We start from the raw sequence: 22,903 nt of genomic DNA on the forward strand, positions 1-22,903 counted from the left end.
ATGCGTCTACATCCATACATTACTGTGTTTGGCTGAATTCCACTCAAATATGATGCTCCATTATGCACCATACTCTGATGACCTTGCTACTTCGAAACCTGCTGGAGCCTGCCCTTGGCCGTGGGGTGTCAGCCAATCACTGCTTGTTCCATTTGTTGTGCATTTGATTTTCTTTTTTTTTTTTTTTTTTCTCATTTAAGGAAAAACAGTATTGAAATAAATAAACTTATAAAAGAAACAGTATTAATAAAGAAATGTGCTATTAGTGGGTGTCATTTACCAGGAACTACATTCTCAGAGAGGTAGTTATCAGAATTTAATAATGAAGTCTTTAAAAAAAAATCTAAAAATGTATTTCAACAATGATTTTAAGACTCTGGCTTTGTGTAAACCAAGGAAAAGTAAGTCTATGAAGTCTCTGTCTATAATACATTAAATAATGACTATGAATAAAATCCTAAATTACTCAATAGTTTTAAAGTGTTACATATTCAAAGCCTTTTCCAGACCAGGGAGAGAGTTCTGTTAGAGTGAAGGGTAGTGTCTCTTGCGCATTCTGTGTGTGTATTTCTAAATGCTACTGTGTGTGTTTGTGTGTGCTCCCACAGTTTATATGCAAAGACTTTGAGCAACATTTATAAAAAGTATTTTCTCTAAGACAAATTCAAGAGATTTATTTTGTGCTTACCACAGGCACTGCCAGTGGATTGTTTTTTCTCCTAATCTTGAAATATTGACCAAAATATCTGTAGAATTTTCATGACTTTGTTGTTGTTGTTGTTAAATTTCCTAAGAAAATTTAGAACCTTTGAGTTAGATTCACAGAAGTCATCGTGGTCACATTCAGAAGGAAGATGTAGCTACCTATTTTTTTCAGTTTTCGTTTATCAGAAGACTATTCTATTTGATGTCAGGTAACATAAGTTCAAGCAACTTCTGAGAATTCAGCATGTCATATATTTTTGAGAAAGCAAGTAGCTGAATTTTAGTTATACAAATAGTAATTTTCTAGGTAAGTCAAGAATTCTCTGTATGTTTCCTCTAACTCTCTTTGTATATTTATGTCTCTGTTTGTTATGTTGTATGTGTTTGTGTGCCTAAAATAAGTGTTCCATATATAAACTTTGATAATTTTGTAATATATTTATCATACCATCTGCCCTATTAAAGTTTTCCCCAAGTTTTGAGATACTGACCAAGAATTCTAGATTCTTGAGAATTTTTTGGTGAATTATTGTCAATATAAAAGCCTTTTAAGAAAAAAAAATATTGGAACAACATAAATATACAGAGTGATAAGAAATGCTCACTAACACTTCTAAATACTAAAGCATGTATTTCAAGTTGTTTATTTTATTAGCTATTTATTTAATTTTGCAAAAAGGAAATTTTCAGAAATATCACTGAGACTATAGTGAAATTCTTCAATAAAACCTAATTATCATCAATCTCTCATTTTGTTTTGAGCACAGGACCAGTGTAAGAAACTGGTAAAAAACAAAAACTTCTTACCACTTTTGGCTTCTTGGAAATATTACGTTTTCTCAATCTAAAGTAGTAAGCTTCCTTATATGTATACTTAAACAAAATCCTGTACTGAATCACATCAACTCAAAGACAAGTTACAGACAAAAAAAAAAAAAAAACAAACAGAAAAAAATGTCCAGAATTTTGGGATAAACTAATGTGTAGCCACATGGAGTGGATGTTTATGAATACCTTCACAAAGAGCATTCTGAGGCACAATTTTGCAAACTTGGGTATATGAATCAATTTGTGAATTTCTACTACAATCTGAAAGATGCAAAATAAAGCAGAAAAAATTCAAGTAGGCCATTCATACAGTGAGGCTAAATATTTTCTTGTGCAATCCTTATTTCAGTTGTGTTTGTATGCCTCCATTACTCCCTGCTTTTGGTTGCTATGTAAAAAATTTGTCTTATTGTGGAAGTAGCCCAAAAGGAATGAGAACCACCCCTTTAGATTGTTCCACATGGTAAACAATGGCTATTTACTGTTATGATTAGAAAACATAATAAATCAAAACAAAAAAGTACTAACAATCCCAAGGATTTTAGTGTGCTTAAAAGCTGAATCAGAATAATCAACAGCAGCAAGCTATAAGATGTCTATTATCATCCCTCTAGTGTTTTCTTATTTTTTTTTTTTCCATCTTTTAACATTTTGCCATTGGTTCCTGTCCCTGCACAGACTTCCCCTCTGCCCTAACTAACCCCCTGCTCCCAAATGTTCTCCACCTCAGATCTCCTGACCACTCTCCTTTTCAGTTACTGGAATTTACCTTTTAGGGAGGTGCCTATGGACAAATCGAAATGGACTCAGAGCAGTCCACCACCTTATATCTTTTAGCATTTGGATATTTTATTTTAAATGACAGCGCAATACTTCATTCTCCATTATAAAAACTAAAGAGGAATATGAGGATGTTAGAGGCTGATTTAAGTAAAGTTTATTTACTTTAACACATCCAATATCAGCTGATACTGAGTATGCAAAGAAAAATAAGATGTCTTTGTCTTCATGGAATTGATGTATTATAAAGAAGATTACAGAGCAGAAAAATGATAGATTGTGTTTGCCTTATGCTTCTAAAGTTTCAAATCATTGAACTCATGTTTGCTCCTCAGAGCAATCTTTGAGGAAAAGCACCATTATTATTGCTGAGGTAAGGAAACTGGAGTAACGAATAGCTTTTTCAGGACCCTGATGGAACTAGCAAAGAACTTTATCAAGTCTTGGAAGAAATAGCCAGTCAGAATTCAAAAGTACTGAACGCATTTGGTGGAAATGGTGAAATTTGTGCTTTTGAATATAGTATATTTTTAGACTTACCTGGGTAAACTCTTCCCAAAAGAATTACAACAAACCCAGTTTTTCAAACTTGTTCTAGTCACAACCTACACTTTATACTATCAAAAAAAATGTTGTGGGTATAACTTGAAGATCTCATCAGTTACCCTATTTTGTAAACAACAGCCCCATATGAGATTAAAAACAGACAAATTTCAGGAATTAGGTAAGCAACCAAGATTATCATTTATTTTTGAGGCTATCTCTAGAAAAACTACTGATATCCTCCAGAAGTAATTAATTCCACAGTTTGAAATGTCTCCGGGAATAATTTCTATCTGTAATTTTGAAAAACGCTTTTCTTGGTTGTGTATAACTTTTGTAATCCACCTATTTTAGAGAGAATAGGTTGATTTGCTTTCTCTTTTATACACTACGCAAGGCTTTGTAATTAAAATGATGGGTAAAACAAAACTCTTTAGTGCAAAAATAATATACTACCACTTAAGGCAAGGGATAGGTGAAGCTCAGAGAGACTGCCCCCAAGTTTGTCTTGTTCATCAAGATATTCCCAGTGCCTGCTAGAGTGCTCAGCATACAGGAGATACCCCTAAATATTTGTGAAACAAACAATGATCAAAGGGCCTGGGCTTTAGTGCTAAGTAGCCTGAAAATCCATCCACATCAGATCACTGAACTGTGGCATGACCTCTTTTATTTCAAACTCTGAGAACATCCTAGTTGTTATTTTCTTTCCCTGCTGGGTGATGTCTCCAGGATAAAGGACTACCTGCCGGGTTGGCTCGAGTCCCTGCTTTCTCTGCAGGATGTGTGTCTCTTGTTTCTGTACCAAATGAGCAATTCTCTGATTCCCCCTCCTGGCTTCTTCTTAGTGGTGTTATAAACACCAAACTCTTCAAAAAGATTAAACTAAAGCAAATGTGGGAGGGAGGCACTGGTCACACGGTAGACTTCTGGTATATTTTGAGGGGCTGTGAAGAGGTGTGTAGACATATGGGTTTTCAGGATTTTTTGGGAGATCCTCATCTGTGAGGAAATATGGATACATGCACGCCCATGCACATGCATGGGTCTCTGTATTCGTCAATTTATATATCCCTGCAAGCATTATTCATTCACTGTGCCAACCTATGCTCACTGATAATGTATTATTTTTTTTCCATTTTCATTCTGATTCTCCCTGGGGAGCAGTTGTTTTTAAAGATGAGAGTCTAGCATATCTGTAAAGAGAAACATGTACTTGATGTACTCAGGAAAGAAGTCTAGGAGAGGGGATATGTCCTTCCTGTGGACTGATGGGCAGTGAAGCTGAGAAATGCCTTACAATTCAAAAGCACTCCTTAGAAGTCCTGAGATTCTAAGAAGTGCCTCTTTTAAATTGCACATAACCTCTGAAGGAGTTGATTCTGTCTTTGGCACACCTGGGTGTAAATTGCTCTAAGCAGATAATGAAGTCAGCACCTCCCAAAGATCAATAGTTCTTAAGAAATGGGGATTTTGATGAGGACCCTGAGGAAGGGTGAACAGCCTTCCCTAGTTTAGAAGACTGAGAACTCTTTTAAGGCACCATGTGTCTCGGACTCCAGCTGGGAGTCGGGAGGTAAGATAAGATTATAGCAGCAAAGGGTATTCAGTCCTGATAAAAGCAAATGTTTGTGTCCTTGATTTTGTGACCAGAGGGATGACACTAGATGTCTCGGCTTTATATGACAGTAAGACTGGTGTTAAAAAGTAGTCAATGTTTACTTTCTCCCATTTCTACTAGTTGTTTTGTTTGGTTTTGGTTTTGGTTTTCAGCCTGCAGTATCAGTGTTCTCTATCTTCATTCATTTTCTACCCCAGTACATTCGTGAGAAAAAGAGGAACAAAGAAAGAGAAAAGAAGGCGGAAAAATGCAACCACTGCGTGGCCGTACACTCACCTTCTCCCTATTATTATTATTAGACTACTGTAATCAAAATAGTTGCCATATTATTGCTGTGTAGCTGTTTCTTATCCTAATTTAATTAAATTCTCAGAAATTGAGTGCTATTAGGTCTTTATTGGGGTTTTTGCCTGGAGAATCCCATGGACAGAGGAGCCTGGAGGGCTACAGTCCTTAGGGTTGCAAGGAGTCAGACACAACTGAGCAACTATCACTTTGACTTTCACTTCAGGTCTTTACTAAGGGCTTCTCAGGTCGCTTGGTGACAGAGAATCTGCCAGCCAAGCAGGAGACACAGGTTTGATCCCTGGAGAAGGAAATGGCAACCCATTCCAGTATTCTTGTCTGGAGAATCCCATGGACAGAGGAGGAGTCTGGTGGGGTACAGTGCATGGGGTCGCAAAGAGTCAGACAGGACTTAGAAACTAAGCAACAGGATCAAAGGTCTTTCCTATAGATATCCCAGAAAGCTGAATTTTTAACACTTCCCCCTTCTCAATTCTGACTGCAGAGGGTAGGTCAGGCTACAAAAGACTTGAAGTTTAGAGCCCCTGAAATTCCTAACTTCTGCTTACTGGTTTGGTTTTTGACAGCCTCTGACAAAGTAGAAAACTAAAGCCTGATAAGGTGATAGGAAAATCTGCCTTTTGCCCCAACTGTGTCACTCACTGGCCAGTGCGCCCTTGTATAAGTAAGTCCTTTCAAGTCCTGAAGCCTCTCAAACTCATCTTCTGTCATTTTACATAATAACCCTTGCTCTGATTATATGACAGGGTTTATGAGGGTCACATAAACTGTTTGGGACTTATAAAACACTACTGTAACTTGAGATAGTATTTCTCCATATCTATGAATTTCTCTAAGCCCTACTTAAAGTTCATTTGCACTTTTGGAATATTTTCACTATCTGTAATATTATATGAAAAGTTTTTTTTTTTGTTTTGTTTCAGTTTCTTGGTGCTTTGTGTTTGTTTTGTCATAATCACTTATTCGAAGCCTCTGATGTTCTCTTATCCTGGTTGATTTCTTTGAAGTAATGTTGATCAAGGTGCAACTAGGGTGTGTACCTATCCATAGACCAGGAGACACTGGGTTTTGTCCAAAGTCATTGCAGAGCCTATGACATCTAAATGGGAAAAGGGAAAAGAAATAGTTTATTGCTGCAAAGCAAGTAGCTTAGGAAAGACTCACAATAGTTTGTATCCATTTTGATACTTTTTAAATAAATTTACTACTTTTTAACAGTCCTTTCCTCTTCCATTCTGTATTTCCTGGAAGTTTTTCTTCCATTCCTCATATCCAGTCTCTAACATTGAATGATCATTTATTGAGCTCTAGTTCTGTGTCAATCACTCTGCAACGGTGTCTATACCACATTATAACATTGACTTCTCCTAACAGCTCCAGGAGACAGGTTCCGTTATTTGCTCCTTGTGACACATGTAAGTGGGGAAAAAACAACCTCATAGGTCCCATCCTCTCTATATAAAGCAGGTGCATTCAGCTACTTGCAGTCAACTCTCCTCCAAAATAATTCTCTCTCCAAACCTGAAAGTTATCATTAGCACAGTAAAATCACAGTAAAATCCTGATAGATTTTAATTTATGTGCTTTTGTATTTAGGCTTTTGTGTGCGTTTTGTTCTAGTCCACAATACCTGCTGTGTATCCCCAGCAGTCAAGACAGAGTCTGTGTTAGTCCACAAGGTCTGCCATAACAAAATACCAGAGACTATGTGCCTTAAACCACAGTAATTTGTTTTTTCACAGTTCCAGAGGCTAGAAGTCCCAGATCAAGGTGCCAGCAGATTCACAGAGAGCTCTAGTGTTCCTTTCTCTTCTTCTAAGGAAACCAGTTCTATCAGATTAGGGCCTTAACCCTTCTGATATCATTTAACCATAAATTAGCCTCAGAAAGATTCTAATTTTTGTCAGGTCTTCAACATATGAATTTCTAGGGCACACAATTCACTCCAAAATAGAATGTATTCTTAAAGGCCGTGCGCTCATCTTGTCCTGCCAGAACACTAGAATGTGTTCTTGACTGGAGCAGAACACATTGGGCTGGACCATTGTTTCTTCTTGAGCTTGTCATTCACCACATACAGTCTGTACTTTCATAGTAAAGAAGTTAAAAGAACCTTCCATTTTAAACCTTTCCATTTTACAAGAACCTTTTTTTCTATCAATTTCCTAAAGCAGCCCTATAGATATGTTCTTGGCAATGATGAAAAATTACTATAGCTTTTGTGAAAAAATATGAACGTATAATGGGTATGCATGTGCATAAAATTTGAAGTTCATTTTTTAGCTCATTATGTCTGTCTAACTTTTTACGCACATCATTGAATGCTTTTTGCACTTTTAAGTTTTACAGGGATTTGTGATATTAAATGGGGCTTTCCTGGTGACTCAGATGGTGATATTAAATACCATCTTAGTTATTTTAATTTTGCCAACTGATATAAGTTCATGCAGGTATAGTAATTATGTAAAATCAATATTTGTATAGAATAGTCCCAAATTGTTCCACAAATGTAACAGCATTTTTTAAAATGATGATGTTAATATTTAGTCTAAAATATCTAGTATATTATTAGCATTAAAGTTCAAATAAAAAATAATAGGAGTTAAAGGGTGGAGGGAGTCGGTTGAAACAGCAATAATATAGGCTTACTAATCCTTTTCAAGGACAGTGTCAGTGGATTATCATGCATAGTGGTATGATTGATCTGACAAAGATCCAGTGAGTCTGATTCCCCCTAGCAGTTAGAAATTGCCAAACATTTAACCGAGGCTGATCCCACGCTCTGAGTGACTCTTCACAAACTATTATTATGTATGCATGCAACACGGTACATCAATACAAATCCATGGACACATCAAGTTGTTCCCCCCCCCACTGTGTCTTTTCATTTTCATAATAAAATTAAGAATTCATGTGATAAAATACATAATGAGATAATGAGTAGCCTGGGAACTGGAGAAGGCAATGGCACCCCACTCCAGTACTCTTGCCTGGAAAATCCCATAGGCGGAGAAGCCTAGTAGGCTGCAGTCCGTGGGGTCACAAAGAGTGGAACACGACTGAGCGACTTCACTTTCACTTTTCACTTTCATGCACTGGAGAAGGCAATGGCAACCCACTCCAGTGTTCTTGCCTGGAGAATCCCAGGGACGGGGGAGCCTGGTGGGCTGCCGTCTATGGGGTCGCACAGGGTCGGACATGACTGAAATGACTTAGCAGCAGCAGCAGTAGCCTGGGAACTATATATATATATATATATCCATTGGGCTGTAGGAAATGGTGATATTTTAGGTATAACACAGGATAAACCCATCAATGCCAGAAAAAGGAAGCTCTTTTCTCTGTCCTTTATCAGAATTTCTAAGCAATGGAGCATAACGACCAAATAGATCTTTCCTAAGAAGTACAAACTTTCTGAGCTAACTTTACATTTGACCCCCAATATTAAAAACGGCAAGTTAAACAGTTGTTTTGTTCAAGGAAATGGCAATAAGTATAACCTAAATCTGAATTTATTTTAATCATATCTAAATCTGCTTTTCGTTGAACACAAGGACCAATTTTATATACAGAGATGGCATTAGGGACAAAAGATGGTAATGCCTGTTTTTTCCAAACCAGTGCAAATGCTATTAAGTCAGGAGTATTAAAATTTACTTCATTACAAAAAAGTCTTACTTTTAGTATTTTACCTTTCATAAGAAACTACTGTGTGTATGTATGTATGTATATATATGTATGATATGTATATGCATGAATATGTGCGTGCTAAGTCACTTCAGTCGTGTCCTACTCTTTGTGACACCATGGACTGCAGCCTGCCAGGCTCCTCTGTCCATGGGCTTCTCCTGGCAAGAATACTGGAGTGGGTTGCCCTGCCCTCCTCCAGGGCATGTTCCTGACCCAGGGATCGAACCTATGTCTCTTACATCTACCTGCATTGGCAGGTGGGTTCTTTATCCCTAGTGCCACCTGGGAAGCCCATGTATATGCATATATATATCCTACACATAGAAAAGTAATACAGTTAACACTGCCAGGAGAAAATACTTATTTTATGCCAATTAGGTGATTATATGCAGGTACTATTTTAGGCACTGGAGAAATGGCACTAACAAACATAGACAAACATCCCTTCCCCCACAGAGATTCAATTACAGTGGGAAAATAAAAAAATAATAGCTAAACATATTCAACATGCTGTGTTCTACACACTGATCAACATATTTTACATAGATTATCTCATTAAATAGGTGCAACAGCCCTACCAAGAACACCTGTAATTGTCTTCATTCTGTAGATGAGGAAAGTGATCCACAGAGGGAGCTGAGTAACTTGCTCACCATCCCACAGTTTGCAAAGTGTCCGAGCTGAGGTTCAAGTGCAAGCAGTCTGGCTGCAGAGGCCACCCTGTCCACCGCTGTGCATATGCCAAGTACAGGGAACACATCTATTCTATAGCCAACTAGTTCTGTGAGAATGAAATTGAATTCACCAAGTTCTCTTAAAGCCTTCAATAATATTTCAACCTTCCTATTTCAATATCTTTTACTATGTTCTTGAAATTGGGTTACTCAGTCCAATTTTTTTTTAATAGTACTACCTTAAAACTTAAACTTCAAATCAAAAAATGGAAAGATAGATATTAGACTAGTCCACACTTCCCATTTTCTCTCTACCCATTCTGTTCTTTGGGGAACACCTCATAAATATATTTTCCCTTTTTTGTTATTTTGTTTTAATGTTATTCATTTCATTAAGTATTCACACATAGTCTGTTCTGTAAGTTATTAATACAACTAGGAAAAAACAAATTTATTAATTTTTGTAAATTGCCATTTGATTAGGATGGGAAATGCCTTTATATGAGAATAAAATTTTATTTAAAAAGAATTAAAAACCTACTTTGTGTTTGTTATTGTCGTTTAGACCCTTAGTCATGTCTGCCTCTTTTTGATCCCCATTGGCTGTACCCGCCAGGCTCCTCTGTACATGGGATTTTCCAGGCAAGAATCCTGGAGTGGATTGCCATTTCCTTCTCCAAGGAATCTTCCTCATCCAGGGATGGAACTTACGTCTCCTGCTTGGCTGTCAGATTCTTTACCCCTGAGCCACCAGGGGAAGCCCTTTCTTTAAACTAGTGCTGATTATTAAGCATTTGATTAAAATATGACCTATGTCATTTTCAGTTTTTTTCTCTTAAAACATTTTATCAGTCTTTTTCCTTATTTAAACTTCATATATGTTTCTTTATGATACACATTTTTTCTTTTTTATTTTAAATTTATTTTTTAATTGAAGGATAATTTCTTTACAGAATTGGAGACATTTTTAATCACCTAAATTCAGAGGGGTATCATTGAAGCCCATCTGAAATTGCTTCTTTATGACAATAATGATATACCCATTTCTGCTATGACAGTGTCTTCCTAATGTATTGATGATACTTTATTATAGGTTGCTTATTCAACAGGTGGATGTCTCAAAGTATAAATCTTTGTAATATAACTCTGGATTCAGCTGTATGTCTCCATACACTTGTGATCTGGATTGATCTTAGTGTATGTTTTATAAGATTTAAAGTTTTTAAGTTTCAGAATTAGTGAATCAAATTTTTGAGGCTGTTATTTTCATACTCCACCTAATAATTCATAGAATTTTGTTTGTTTAACAATAAGTATTACAAGTATTGCCATCCTTGCTGTTATGTCCTACTAATAAGAAGAAAATATGATTAACTGGTAAAGAACCCAGTTAATAATCCCAGCCAGACCTCACGTGAATTCTTACAGAGCCTAGCAGATCAGTTCTTTACCATGTGGTTAAAAGTTGAACTCCCACTTGGAAACAACTGATTTAAAGCCAAAGAACTCTGGAAATTAATCAGTGTTAGTCATTGGCCTGGGCTTCCCTGGTAGCTCAGCTGGTAAATAATTCGGCTGCAATGCAGGAGACTTGGGTTCAATCCCTGGGTTGTGAAGATACCCAGGAAGAGTGCGTGCAACCCACTCCAGTATTCTTGCCTGGAGAATTCTTGCCTGGACAGAGGAGCATGGCAGGACAGAGGAGTCCATGGGGTCAAAAAGATTCAGACACAACTGAGCAACCAAGCACAGCACAGTCATTGGCCTTATAAGTGTGAGCATCATACATACATTTTAACATTAGTGTATCGTAGGAGTATAAGCAAAATAGAAGATGGAACAATTTGGTTTGAGTTGGAAAGATCATTCAAATTTAGTGTATGAAGGTGGATAATTAGTGATGAATCTGTAAACTTCAATGTAGATATTGGTGTACTTTCAGAAAAGGAAAAGAGAAGAAAAGACAAAGAATGCCATGTGTTCGGCATAACCAAATTGTAAGGACCTGATGAAATCCACAATTCAGTTTGTATTGTATGTATAGTTGTCAATCTAGCAAAATATTTCCTGGATACACCTTGTAGTTTGTGTCTTTTATGTTTTAATCCACTTAGGGAAGGGAATTGTTTTCAGTCCCCAGAAATAATAGTATGAATACCTACCTTTGACAGTAAGAAAGCAATAAAAATGCATGCTTATGTGTTCTTGAGAATTCATCTCTATTATTTTTGAACTTTTTGATTGTTCTTTTGTGAAACAAGAACAATTTTTTTCAGAGCACGGGGCAGAAACTCCTAATGGCAAGTAAGTTACAATTGTGTAACTGCTGTTTCACCCAAGAAGAGCTTCAGTGAAGAATTTACTTTACTGTATGTTTATTCTTTCAAATATCTATCATATTGTTTATCCATCATTAGATAATGTAAACCTTGAGGGACTTAAAGTGCTTGATGTCCCCACTATGTCACATTACAGTTAATGGGATAGCATATGCCTATTGTGAAGGAAGGACAGACATGGCTTGTGAATATAAAATCAATCCATACACAGTACTTCTGTAATCTTTGTATGTCTGTATACATTTCTCTACATCAGAAATGCTCAGTTCTACATTTCAGGCTACAGAGGTGCCAGGCGAAGAAAATGAGAGCAATTTGCATGAAGCCTAAACAAAGGAAATCCAGCCACGCTTCTAGCCTTTAATTAACTATGTCATAAACTCTTGTGCAACTTATCTCGTGTTCAGAGGTGACCTGCCATGCTGCTCTTTTGATCTCTAGCATCAGTAAGGACTAAAAGAGGACTGCCACTTGAGCTGTGAATTTTGTTTTGATATTTAATAGTATCAGAAAGAAATTATTCATCACAATCTATTTCATATAAAAAGATGTTGAAATGCAGACAGATGCTCACATCTAAAAGCATGACTTTCCCATATAATATGCCTCCGCATTAGTACAATCCTGGCTGAGAGGCAGATGCAGCTTTTATAAGGTTTATTTTGGTCTTGATCTCTGAAGTTGAACAGATCACTCGGTTTTTCTTTATCTCATTTTCCCAAGGTATTCAAAACTCCATGGGAAATAAGAAACTGTAAAAATCAAACAGTGAAACATTGGATATTGATGAATGTCATTTCTATGATAGTAAACAAGCTATCTTCAAGGAGGATGGAGGGAGATTTGGCAAAAATGAAGTCATGATGCCAAAGCTGAAGCTAAATATTTTCCTAGAAGAGTCAGTTTTTAAAAATAAAGAATTACTTGTTACCAAAAATAGGTATTGTCATTTTATTCCTAGCACTCATCTGTGGAGGAGAATTGAAGATGTATTATTTTGTCACTCTGAGTAAGAACAGAAATGTCTTATTGAAGAAAGGAGCAAAAAAACATGTTTCAGAACCAGAGAGGAAAGTCTCAATTTACAAAAAAAATAAAAAAGCTGGATTTTGTTCAGAGGCCCCAAATATGTTTGGCTTGTTTCTTTCTTTCTTTCTTTTTTTTTTTTTTATCATTTAAGCTGGTTTCTTGCTAGGCCTTTTTACTGAATAATTGAAAAAGAAGAAAAAAAAAAAAAAAGGATGGGGGAGGAACTTTTTCAGCAAAGGCAAAAGATAGTAAAAAATAAAAGAACTAAGGGAATACACATAGGAAGTTGTATCTTTCTGTACTTTCATGATTACCTACATTTCCGCCCCCCCTCAAACTTATAGTTGAAAAGATCTGAAAAAATTATCAAGCCCCGAGCAAAGTGTTGGAGAATAAAACATAAAATCCTATACACCTTCTACTTCCCATGTTTGTGCTTATTTCTACACACTCTCTCTCTCTCACACACACACACACATGTCCATACTCCCACAAACTCAAATGACATTAAGTTTTAACACAGTCATACATTTATCTTTGCAACCCCCCTCCCAAACAAATCAGTTTAGGAAGCATTGAAATTTGGGGGCATGCTGGCATTTTTGAAAGCTGCTTTCAGAAAAATGATCATTAATCCTCTCAGTAGATTTCAAGTTGTGGAGGAAGATTGCTGGAATAATGGCTTCAGCAAAGTGGACATTATGCACTTGGCAGTCTTCTGCAAGACATCAGACTAGGCAATCTGTGTTTCTCAGCCCCTCAGCATCCTCTGCAGCAGAGACAGTTTGTGATAGTCTGAGGTGCTGCTCTTTTTCTTCCCCTGTGGCATTCTGTAGGCTTTTATACTTGCTCTAGCTTCATTTTTCCCACCATGCAGGCTGAGTTTTCTCATTGTCTCAGAGGAAGTCAGGTGTCAGTAGGTACCAAGCAACCAAGTGATAAGAATATTTTAAACATTGAAAGTTTTTGAAGTTTTCCAGATCCTAGCTGCCTTAAGAAAGCTATGAAGGACTGTCAAATTTGGGGTTTTCTCTTTTAACAGCAAATTTCAAGTATTCCTTGATAGCATAACTAAAAATAGTATAAGAATAAATGTAGATCTCGAAGTTTGCCTAAGATGTGTCTCCATCAACCTAATTGAGGAGGGATGTTAAGTAGGATTGCCGGAAGTTACCTGTCCAAATGAGTGTTGTTTATTCATCTATCTAACCCCCAATTATTGATGTCTCATGGTAGTAGGTGTATAAAACAGGAAGTCAGTCTCATGAAAGATAGTCTTGTAATTTTAATATAGTATAGTAATGGCTATCATGGGAGTTATAGGTATTTGGGGAAGGACTTAACCAATTCTTAGGAAGGTTGGACTAGTTAATGACTTCACACAAGTTATAATATGGCTTTAATTTCTTTCTTCTGCATCAGCCCTGCATCAATCTGGCATTGTTGTACATAGGCATTAACTGTTCTCATGAGAGCTGAATTGGACCCTCATCCTCCTTTACATTTCAACAGGTGTTTGCTATTTATGCATTTCTAATGGCTTTTTCCTTTGATTGTTAAAATTAGAACAAGTTCATGAGCAATTCAGTTAGCCTCATTGCTTTGTTATCTGTCACGCTGACCAAAAACTAAACTTGCTCACTGTAACTGTTGGCTCTGAATTCTCATATCAAACTGCCTTTAAATGGGAACTATTACTCTCATTGAAGAGACTGAAAAAAAAGACACATGCTGAAAAGCGATTTCCAAGAGAGGAGTCCTATAGATGCTTTTAATCAACATTACTGGAATGTTTACACCCTCTTGAGGCAACTTCCTTGAAAAATAGAACAATTCATCTGAATCATAAATTGTATTTTTCTAAAAACAGCCATGTAATCTTGTATTTTCATACCTTGTATTTATTTATGCCTTGATTATCAAAAGTGTTATAGCCTGGGAGATCTTAAGAAAAACCTTAATTTTTTTTTTCTTAAATTTCTAATTATTTTAGATGCTTTTCATTTCTTCTAGTGTTCTCTTTTTTAGCCGAGCACCTTTCATTTGTTCTATTAACACTGGTACTTGTTATCAACTGGCTTCCAGATAATCCTACTTAAGTGACTGGTTGATGAGAGCTTTTAAAATATCGCCTCTCCAAGTTATATTTCTATTCATGGAGGATTCTGGAAGAGCAAAAAGCCCTGATGTGAAGCTTTCTAACAAAGGGATTTATATAAGACATTATCCAGAATACACAGAAAACATTTGGAGATAAAACAATCCTAGTTGATCTTTCTCCTGTCATACTTGGTCCCTTGATCTCTTAATGGGGTCACTTCACAATAGATCTTTAGTTTTTTGTCCAGGTGGCAGAAAGGAGTAAGATATTCCTTATTTAGTGCCAGTGCCACTCAGGGTCTAATTTCTTAGTTCATTATATGGTGGTTTTAGTCGCTAAGACAGGTCCGACTCTTTGTGACCCCGTGGACTGTAGCCCACCAGGCTCCTCTGTCCATTGGATTCTCCAGGCAAGAATACTGGATTGGATTGCCATTTCCTTCTCCAGGGGATCTTCCTGACCCAGGAATCAAACCCAGGTCTCTTGCATTGCAGGCAGTTGATTTACTGACTGAGCAATGAGAGAAGACCTATATATGTATGTATACGTAGGAGACACGGGTTTGATCCCTGGGTCTGGAAGATCCCCTGAAGAAGGAAATGGCAACCCACTCCAGTGTTCTTGCCTGGGAAATCCCATAGACAGAGGAGCCTGGCAGGCTACAGACCAAACGGTCACAAAGAGTTGAACACGACTTAGCGACTAAGCATATGTATATATATTCAGTCAGTTCAGTTGCCCATTCGTGTCCAACTCTTTGCAACCCCATGGACTGTAGCACACCAGGCCTCCCAGTCCATCACCAATTCCTGGAGCCTACTCAAATTCATGTCCATCACATGAATGATGCCATCCAACCATCTCACACTCTGTCGTCCCCTTTTCCTCCCACCTTCAATCTTTCCCAGCATCAGGGTCTTTTCCAATGAGTCAGTTATTCGTACCAGGAGGCCAAAGTATTGGAGTTTCAGCTTCAGCATCAGTACTGAATATTCAGGACTGATTTCCTTTAGGATAGACAGGTTGGATCTCCTCGCAGTCCAAGGGACTCTCAAGAGTCTTCTCCAACAACACAGTTCAAAAGCATCAATTCTTCAGTGCTCGGGTTTCTTTATAGTCCGATTCTCACATCCAGACATGACTACTGGAAAAACCATAGATTTGACTAGATGGGCCTTTGTTGGCAAAGTAATGTCTCTGGTTTTTAATATGCTATTTAGGTTGGTCATAGCTTTTCTTCCAAGGAACAAGCCACTTTTCATTTCATGGCTGCAGTCACCATCTGCAGTGATTTTGGAGCCCCCCAAAATAAAATCTCTCACTGTTTCCATTGTTTCCCCATCTATTTGCCATGAAGTGATGGGACCACATGCCATGATCTTAGTTTTCTGAGTGTTGAGTTTTAAGCCAGTGCTTTCACTCTCTTTTTTCACTTTTATCAAGAGGCTCTTTAGTTCTTCACTTTCTGCCACAAGGGTGGTGTCATGTGTGTATCTGAGGTTATTGATATTTCTCCTGGCAGTCTTGATTCCAGGAGAATCTTGTGCTTCATCCAGCCTGGCATTTCGCATGATGTGCTCTGCATATAAGTTAAATAAGCAGGGTGACAATATGCAGCCTTGACATACTCCTTTCCTGATTTGAAACCAGACGGTTGTTCCATGTCCTGTTCTAATTGTTGCTTTTTGACCTGCATACAGATTTCTGAGGAGGCAGGTCAGGTGGTTTGGTATTCCCATCTCTTTAAGAATTTTCTACAGATCATGAACTCCTTATTGCCAAATTCAGACTTAAATTGAAGAAAGTAGGGAAAACCAGTAGACCATTCAGTTATAACCTAAATCAAATCCCTTACAATTATACAGTGAAAGTGACAAATAGAGTCAAGGGACTAGATCTGATAGACAGAGTGCCTTAAGAACTATGGACGGAGGTTTGTGACATTGTACAAGAACATTTGACAGAGGCAGGAATCAAGACCATCCCCAAGAAAAAGAAGTGCAAAAAGGCAAAATGGTTGTCTGAGGAGGCCTTACAAATAGCTGAGAAAAAAAGACAAGTGAGAGGCAAAGGAGAAGAGGAAAAGTATACCCATTTGAATGTAGAGTTCCAAAGAATAGCAAGGAGAGATAAGAAAGCCTTCCTCAGCAATCAATGCAATGAAATAGAGGAAAACAATAGAATGGAAAAGACTAGAGATCTCTTCAAGAAAATTAGAGATACCAAAGGAACATTTCATGCGAAGATGAGCACAGTAAAGGACATAAATGGTATGGACCTGACAGAAACAGAAGATATTAAGAAGAGGTGGCGAGAATACACAGAAAAACTATACAAAAAGATCTTCATGACCCAGATAACCACAATGGTGTGATCACTCACTTAGAACCAGACATACTGGAATGCGAAGTCCAGTGGGCCTTAGGAAATATCACTACGAGCAAAGCTAGTTCCAAAGGTGATGGAATTCTAGATGAGGTATTTCAAATCCTAAAAGATGATGCTGTGAAAGTGCTGCACTCGATACGCCAGCAAATCTGAAAAACTCAGCAGTGGCTACAGAACTGGAAGAGGTCAGTTTTCATTCCAATCCCAAAGAAAGGCAATGACAAAGAATGTTCAAATTATAGCCCAATTGCACTCATCTCACATGCTAGCAAAGTAATGTAGATATAAGATAACATTATATTTTAAATTCTGGGGTAAATTTTTTTTTAATTTAAATTTATTTATTTTAATTGGAGGCTAATTACTTTACAATGTTGTATTGGTTCTGGGGTAAATTTTGGTCTGGAAGTCTCTCCTCCCCCAGAAATAACAGAAGCTAATAACTCGAATTTAGACAATGATATTTTTAAATTAGAAATTTTATTTGTGTTATTTTTGAAAAATATTAAAAAGAAGCAGCATGAAGAAAGGTCACATATTTTAAATGCTCTTGTTGAGGCTTATGGTAAAAAAAAAAAAGACTTGGAAAATGTTACTTTTTGGAAGAACAACTGAATTGATTTTCTGGAAATTGTTCTTGTTGTTCAGTCACTCAGTTGTTTCTGATTCTTTGAGACCTCGTGGACCTCACCATGCCAGGTATAAGCCTGCGCCTTGAAAGGAGAGCAGAGGGCTAGGTGTTCTGGAATGGGCTTCACTGTGTAATTAGCCTTGGCTGCAATCTTCCCCTTCATATTTTGGCATCTCTGTTTCCTTGTTTTTGTGTTGCCAGCTTTTCCAGTCTCCTGAGGCCTTATTTTCAATAACTATTCCTGAAATCCACCCCATTCACTTTCTACAGAATTTGCAGAATCTCTGTATAATTCTCTCAGGACAACAGTTTAACCCTATCCTTAGCTTGGGATATTCTATTGAAAGTATATTTACACTGGTGAATGCTAGTGGTTTGATATGTTAGTATCACTAGCACCTGTATGTAGGAATTAGAAATTAATTTAATGCTAAAACATTCCAGCTAGCAATAGTTATTTTAACTATCTAAGTCTGGCTAATGTAAGAGAATTTTCTTCACTTTTCCTTCATTCTTTTTTCTTTTCATTTTGTTTTTCAATTTTTTTAATTGAGTAGAGTCTAGTAAACCACAGATAGATTTTTGTTACAGTGGGCTTTTGAGCATTTAGTAATAAAGTTTGCTTTTATCACTAGGTCTTTTATATCATTGGTATCATGTTGAATTATTTCATGAATCAGAATAGAGCAGTATAATTAATCATTTGAACAAGATGCATGATGTGTCTTAACACTTTAAGTATTTTTAACGCATTTTTAAATTATTCTCCATCATGGCAGTTTATATCATGGTTTTTAAAAAGGTGTTGGCTAAAACCATTTGTGTAATGATAAAATGTTTTAATACACTTTATATAGTTAATGCTGAATCATATTTAAGAAAATGGAGACATCTCCTACTATACAACCAGGAGACTTTAATTTATGTCCTATGGGATGTTGGCTAATGCAACTAATCACCATTTTCCAGGTATCTTCCAGGCCTTACTTCAGTCTTGAATTAGTTTTCTATTGCCTTTGTAACCAATTTTTAATAACATAATAACTTAAATAACAATTATTTATTTCTTATATATCTGATGGTCAGAAGTCAAAAATGGGTCTCCCTAGGCTATTATCAATGTATTGTCTGCTGTGTGTTTCTTTTTGAAAGATCAAGAGGGGAATCTATTTTCTTGCCTTTTCCAGTTTCTGAAAGCTGCCTGCATCTTTGTCTCTTGACTCTCGTCCATCTTCAAAGCCAGCAATGGCTGGTAAAGAGTCTTTTTGAAATATCACCCTGGCTGCTGTCTTCTGTTTCTCTCTTAATCATTTAAGGACATTGTGGATACATTAGATCCACTTGGATGATACAGAAAAATATTCTTATTTTATGATCAATTGATTAGAAGCTAATTCCATCTGCATTTTTAATTCCTTGTGCTATGTAGGGTAACATATTCATAAATTTCTGGGATTAGGATGTGGACATCTTGGAGGGGAATCATTCTGTTCACTGTAGGTCTGATAGGCAAACATTCTAAAAACATGACAAACACAGTTTATAAACCACAAAATATTATTTGGGCAGTCTCCAGTCTGCCTTTTCCCCATGAAATCACCAAATAATTATTTCATTATTATTTCTGTATCTTACTTTTCCCTCAAAAGAATTTTTTTTGTATTTGAAAAAGCTTAAGGATAGAAAAAGCTGCAATGATTTTTTCTGTAAGGTAAATTTTATGTATAAATCTGTCAAATGTTTTGAGAGGTAATATGATTTAGTGATTCACTCTTCACTTTAATGACTATTTCTGACTGCAGCAACTTTGCACACTGTTTATTAATTGAACTTACTAATTAAGTACTAATTAAGTTAAATACTATGATTGTTGTTAGATAGGGTCTGACTGACTTGATCAACAAGAGGCAGTAAAGAAGTGAGATTAGCTTTGAAACAGGGTAAATTTGATTTCTCATTGAGTCTTCAATATCCTCATCTGTAATTTGAGAATAACATTGTGTACCAAGTAGGGGTATTATGAGGGTTAATGGGATAATGGAGCACAGATCCTGGGATATAACAGAAACTCCATAAAGGATAGTGTCTTTACTCTCTAGGACTTGGCCTAACAGTGATGCACCTAGAGGAATAACATGATATCAGGGCTATCTTGAGGGCAGTAAAAGGTAATTTATCTGGCACTAGACATAATTCTGCTCTTTCTAACTGCTGTGGCTTATGATTTGTTTGATTGCAGAAGCCCATACTATGATTGGACTAGTAGTTATCAAAAGAGGAAAAGTTATGCTTTAATTTAGAAAAGGCCATTCATTCATAGCTTACTGATATGCATTCAGTTTAGTCTCACATGTATTTCCATTGGAGACTATGGAACCAAAATAATGTCCCCCTGGGAAAGAAAAAATAAATGTAGACCCTGGAGAAAAGATGCAGTTTCATCAATTGTCATCAATTAATATTCCCTGAGATCCTAGGGGAGACATTACCTGCAGCCTCTTTGATTTCTGAACTTTGCAGGACACATATATGCTGACATCTCTTAGTTCCTTAAAGTCTGATAGCAGACTGTCAGACTCTGTATCTCTTTGGCTGAGTGAGCAAGTTTCAATAGGACTGGGTTTTCTATAAGAGAAGTGGAATGATAGAAGCAGTCCCTAGAAATCTGAAATGCATTAAACATCTTTCTTGCTTTAATGTAAAATGATCAAATACATAAGCATGCCTGGAATTACTCTATTTTTCTATTGTAATTCTGGTGGGCATTTTTGTAGAAGGGGTTCAGTATATATTATCTTCGAAGAGGATTTCAATTCTCAATACAACATACTTGCAACATTTTTCTTCTAAGGGTTAGAAATATATATAATAGATGACTAACTATATCACTCACATTTAATATAACATCCAGAGAATTCCATCATGACTTTGGCATTTCATAGGAAACTCAATGGCCTTGGTGATGAAACGCTGTAATTTAGGCAAATGATAATATAAGGAAATTTAGTCAATATATGTTTACAATATGAAATGAAATTATGACTTTGATATAAAAACACTTTGTACCTATTATTACACTCCATAGGATTTTTCCCAGTACATGTTTTTTAGTTACTATGAGTTTCATTTCCTCATCTGTAAAGGTAGGTGTTCTAATAATGTCTATTTATAGACTTATGCAGCTCAAGTGAGATTAAATAGGTGAAAGTAATCTATAAATTGTAGACTGCTCTAAAAAGATTATTTATATCTACTGGATAGAGGCCAGAAATGTTGCTAAACATAGTATAGAGCACAGGGAAGCTACTCATGACATGGAAATATGGTGCTTAAAATGTCAACAATGACAAGGAAGAGAGACCCTGCCCACTGAGTCCCACCTCTACTCTGCAGGGGAAAAGGAGAGAGAGAAGTTAATAGAATAAAGTAAATATTTAGACAGGGCTGCCCAAAGTGGCCTTGGAGACGAGGAGTCAGGGAATAAATACTCTGACCTTTATCTTCTCTCTCTTTTTAGTCTGAGTCAAGAGTTTCCACTGACTAAACCTGGCTGTAAGCCAGAAAGAAAGGGATTCTGGGCATGTAATCTATATTGGGGGTTCAATCCCTGGGCTGGGAAGATCCTATGGAGAAGGGAATGGCAGCCCACTGTAGTATTCTTGCCTGAAAATTCCATGGACACAGGAGCCTGGAAGACTACAGTCCATGGGGTCACAAAGAGTCGGACACGACTGAATGACTAACACACATCTACACTGGTCAACATCTTGGATGTAGAGCCTGATCATATGGATAAGGAAAATTCAGAAGTGCATCTGTAAATTAATTCTTCCCCAGATAATTTGTGTTTGTTCATCATATTAAAACACATTAAAACATTTTCATGTGCTTTGTTCAATGGTATGATGTTGTCTGTTTGTGCTCACTCAGTGATTTAATTTACCAAGTTATTGAAATTATGTTGAGTGCTAGGTACTGATCCAAGTGCAGAAGACACAAAAAATGAACGTAAAATGGTGCCCACTCTGAAAGCGTCTTTGGATGTAACAGGAGAGACAGCTATATAAACAAAGTACTAAAGCACTTGGCCTTAGGAAGCATCACTATGAAGAAAGCTAGTGGAAGTGATGGAATTCCAGTTGAGCTATTTCAAATCCTTAAAGATGATGCTGTGAAAGTGCTGCACTCAATATGCCAGGAAATCTGGAAAAGGAAGCAGTGGCCACAGGACTGAAAAAGGTCAGCTTTCATTCCAATTCCAAAGAAAGGCAATGCCAAAGAATGTTCAAACTACGGCACAATTGTACTCAGCTCACATGGTAGCAAAGTAATGCTCAAAATTCTCCAGCCCAGGCTTCAAAAGTACATGAACCGTGAAATTCCAGATGTTCAAGCTGGCTTTAGAAAAGGCAGAGGAACCAGAGATCAAATTGCCAACATCCACTGGATCATGGAAAAAGGAAAAGAATACCAAAAAAGGCATCTACTTCTGCTTTATTGATTACACCAAAGTCTTTGACTATGTACATCATAACAAACTGAAAAATTCTTCAAGAGATGGGAATACCAGACCACCTGACCTCCCTCCTCAGAAATCTGTATGGAGGTCAAGAAGCAACAGTTAGAACCGGACATAGAACAACAGACTGGTTCTAAATTGGGAAAAGAGAACATCAAGACTATATATTGTCACCTTGCTTATTTAACTTATATCCAGAGTACATCATACGAAATGCTGGGCTGAATGAAGCACAAGCTGAAATCAAAATTGCCAGGAGAAATATCAATAACCTCAAATGTGCAGATGATGCCACACTTATGGCAAAAGTGAAGAAGAACTAAAGAGCCTCTTGATGAAAGTGAAAGAGGAGAATGAAAAAGTTGGCTTAAAACTCAACATTCAAAAAACAAAGATCATGACATCTGGTCCCATCACCTTACGGCAAATAGATGGGGAAACAATGGAAACAGTGACAGAGTTTATTTTTGGGGACTCCTTAATCACTGCAGATGGTGACTGCAGCTATGAAATTAAGACACTTGCTCCTTGGAAAAAAAGCCATGCCCAACCTAGGCAGCATATTAAAAAGCAGACACATTACTTTGCCAACAAAGGTCCATCTAGTCAAAGCCATGGTTTTTCCAGTAGTCACGTATGGATGTGAGAGTTGGACTATAAAGAAAGCTGAGCACCAAAGAATCGATGCTTTTGAACTGTGGTGTTGGGGAAAACTCTTGAGATTTCCTTGACTGCAAGAACATCCAACC

The 22,903-nt window shown here is 36.9% G+C and overlaps 1 protein-coding gene across 10 annotated transcripts in view; it reads left to right on the forward strand.

The window, feature by feature from the left end:
* The window catches only part of PCDH7 (protocadherin 7), a 473,313-nt gene that overhangs the window by 10,332 nt on the left and 440,078 nt on the right, over nt 1–22,903 (forward strand). The window contains exon 2 of one of the 10 annotated variants that reach the window (XM_005207829.5): nt 1–22,903. This exon is cut by the window's right edge and continues 5,357 nt beyond it. The exons of the other annotated variants lie outside the window; for them this stretch is intronic. Within the exon in view, the coding sequence (XP_005207886.1) occupies nt 1–36 (36 nt within the window). The 3' untranslated portion in view covers nt 37–22,903. 10 annotated transcript variants of the gene reach the window in all.

Source organism: Bos taurus, chromosome 6 (genome assembly GCF_002263795.3).
Source record: "Bos taurus isolate L1 Dominette 01449 registration number 42190680 breed Hereford chromosome 6, ARS-UCD2.0, whole genome shotgun sequence".
Lineage (NCBI taxonomy): Eukaryota > Metazoa > Chordata > Mammalia > Artiodactyla > Bovidae > Bos > Bos taurus.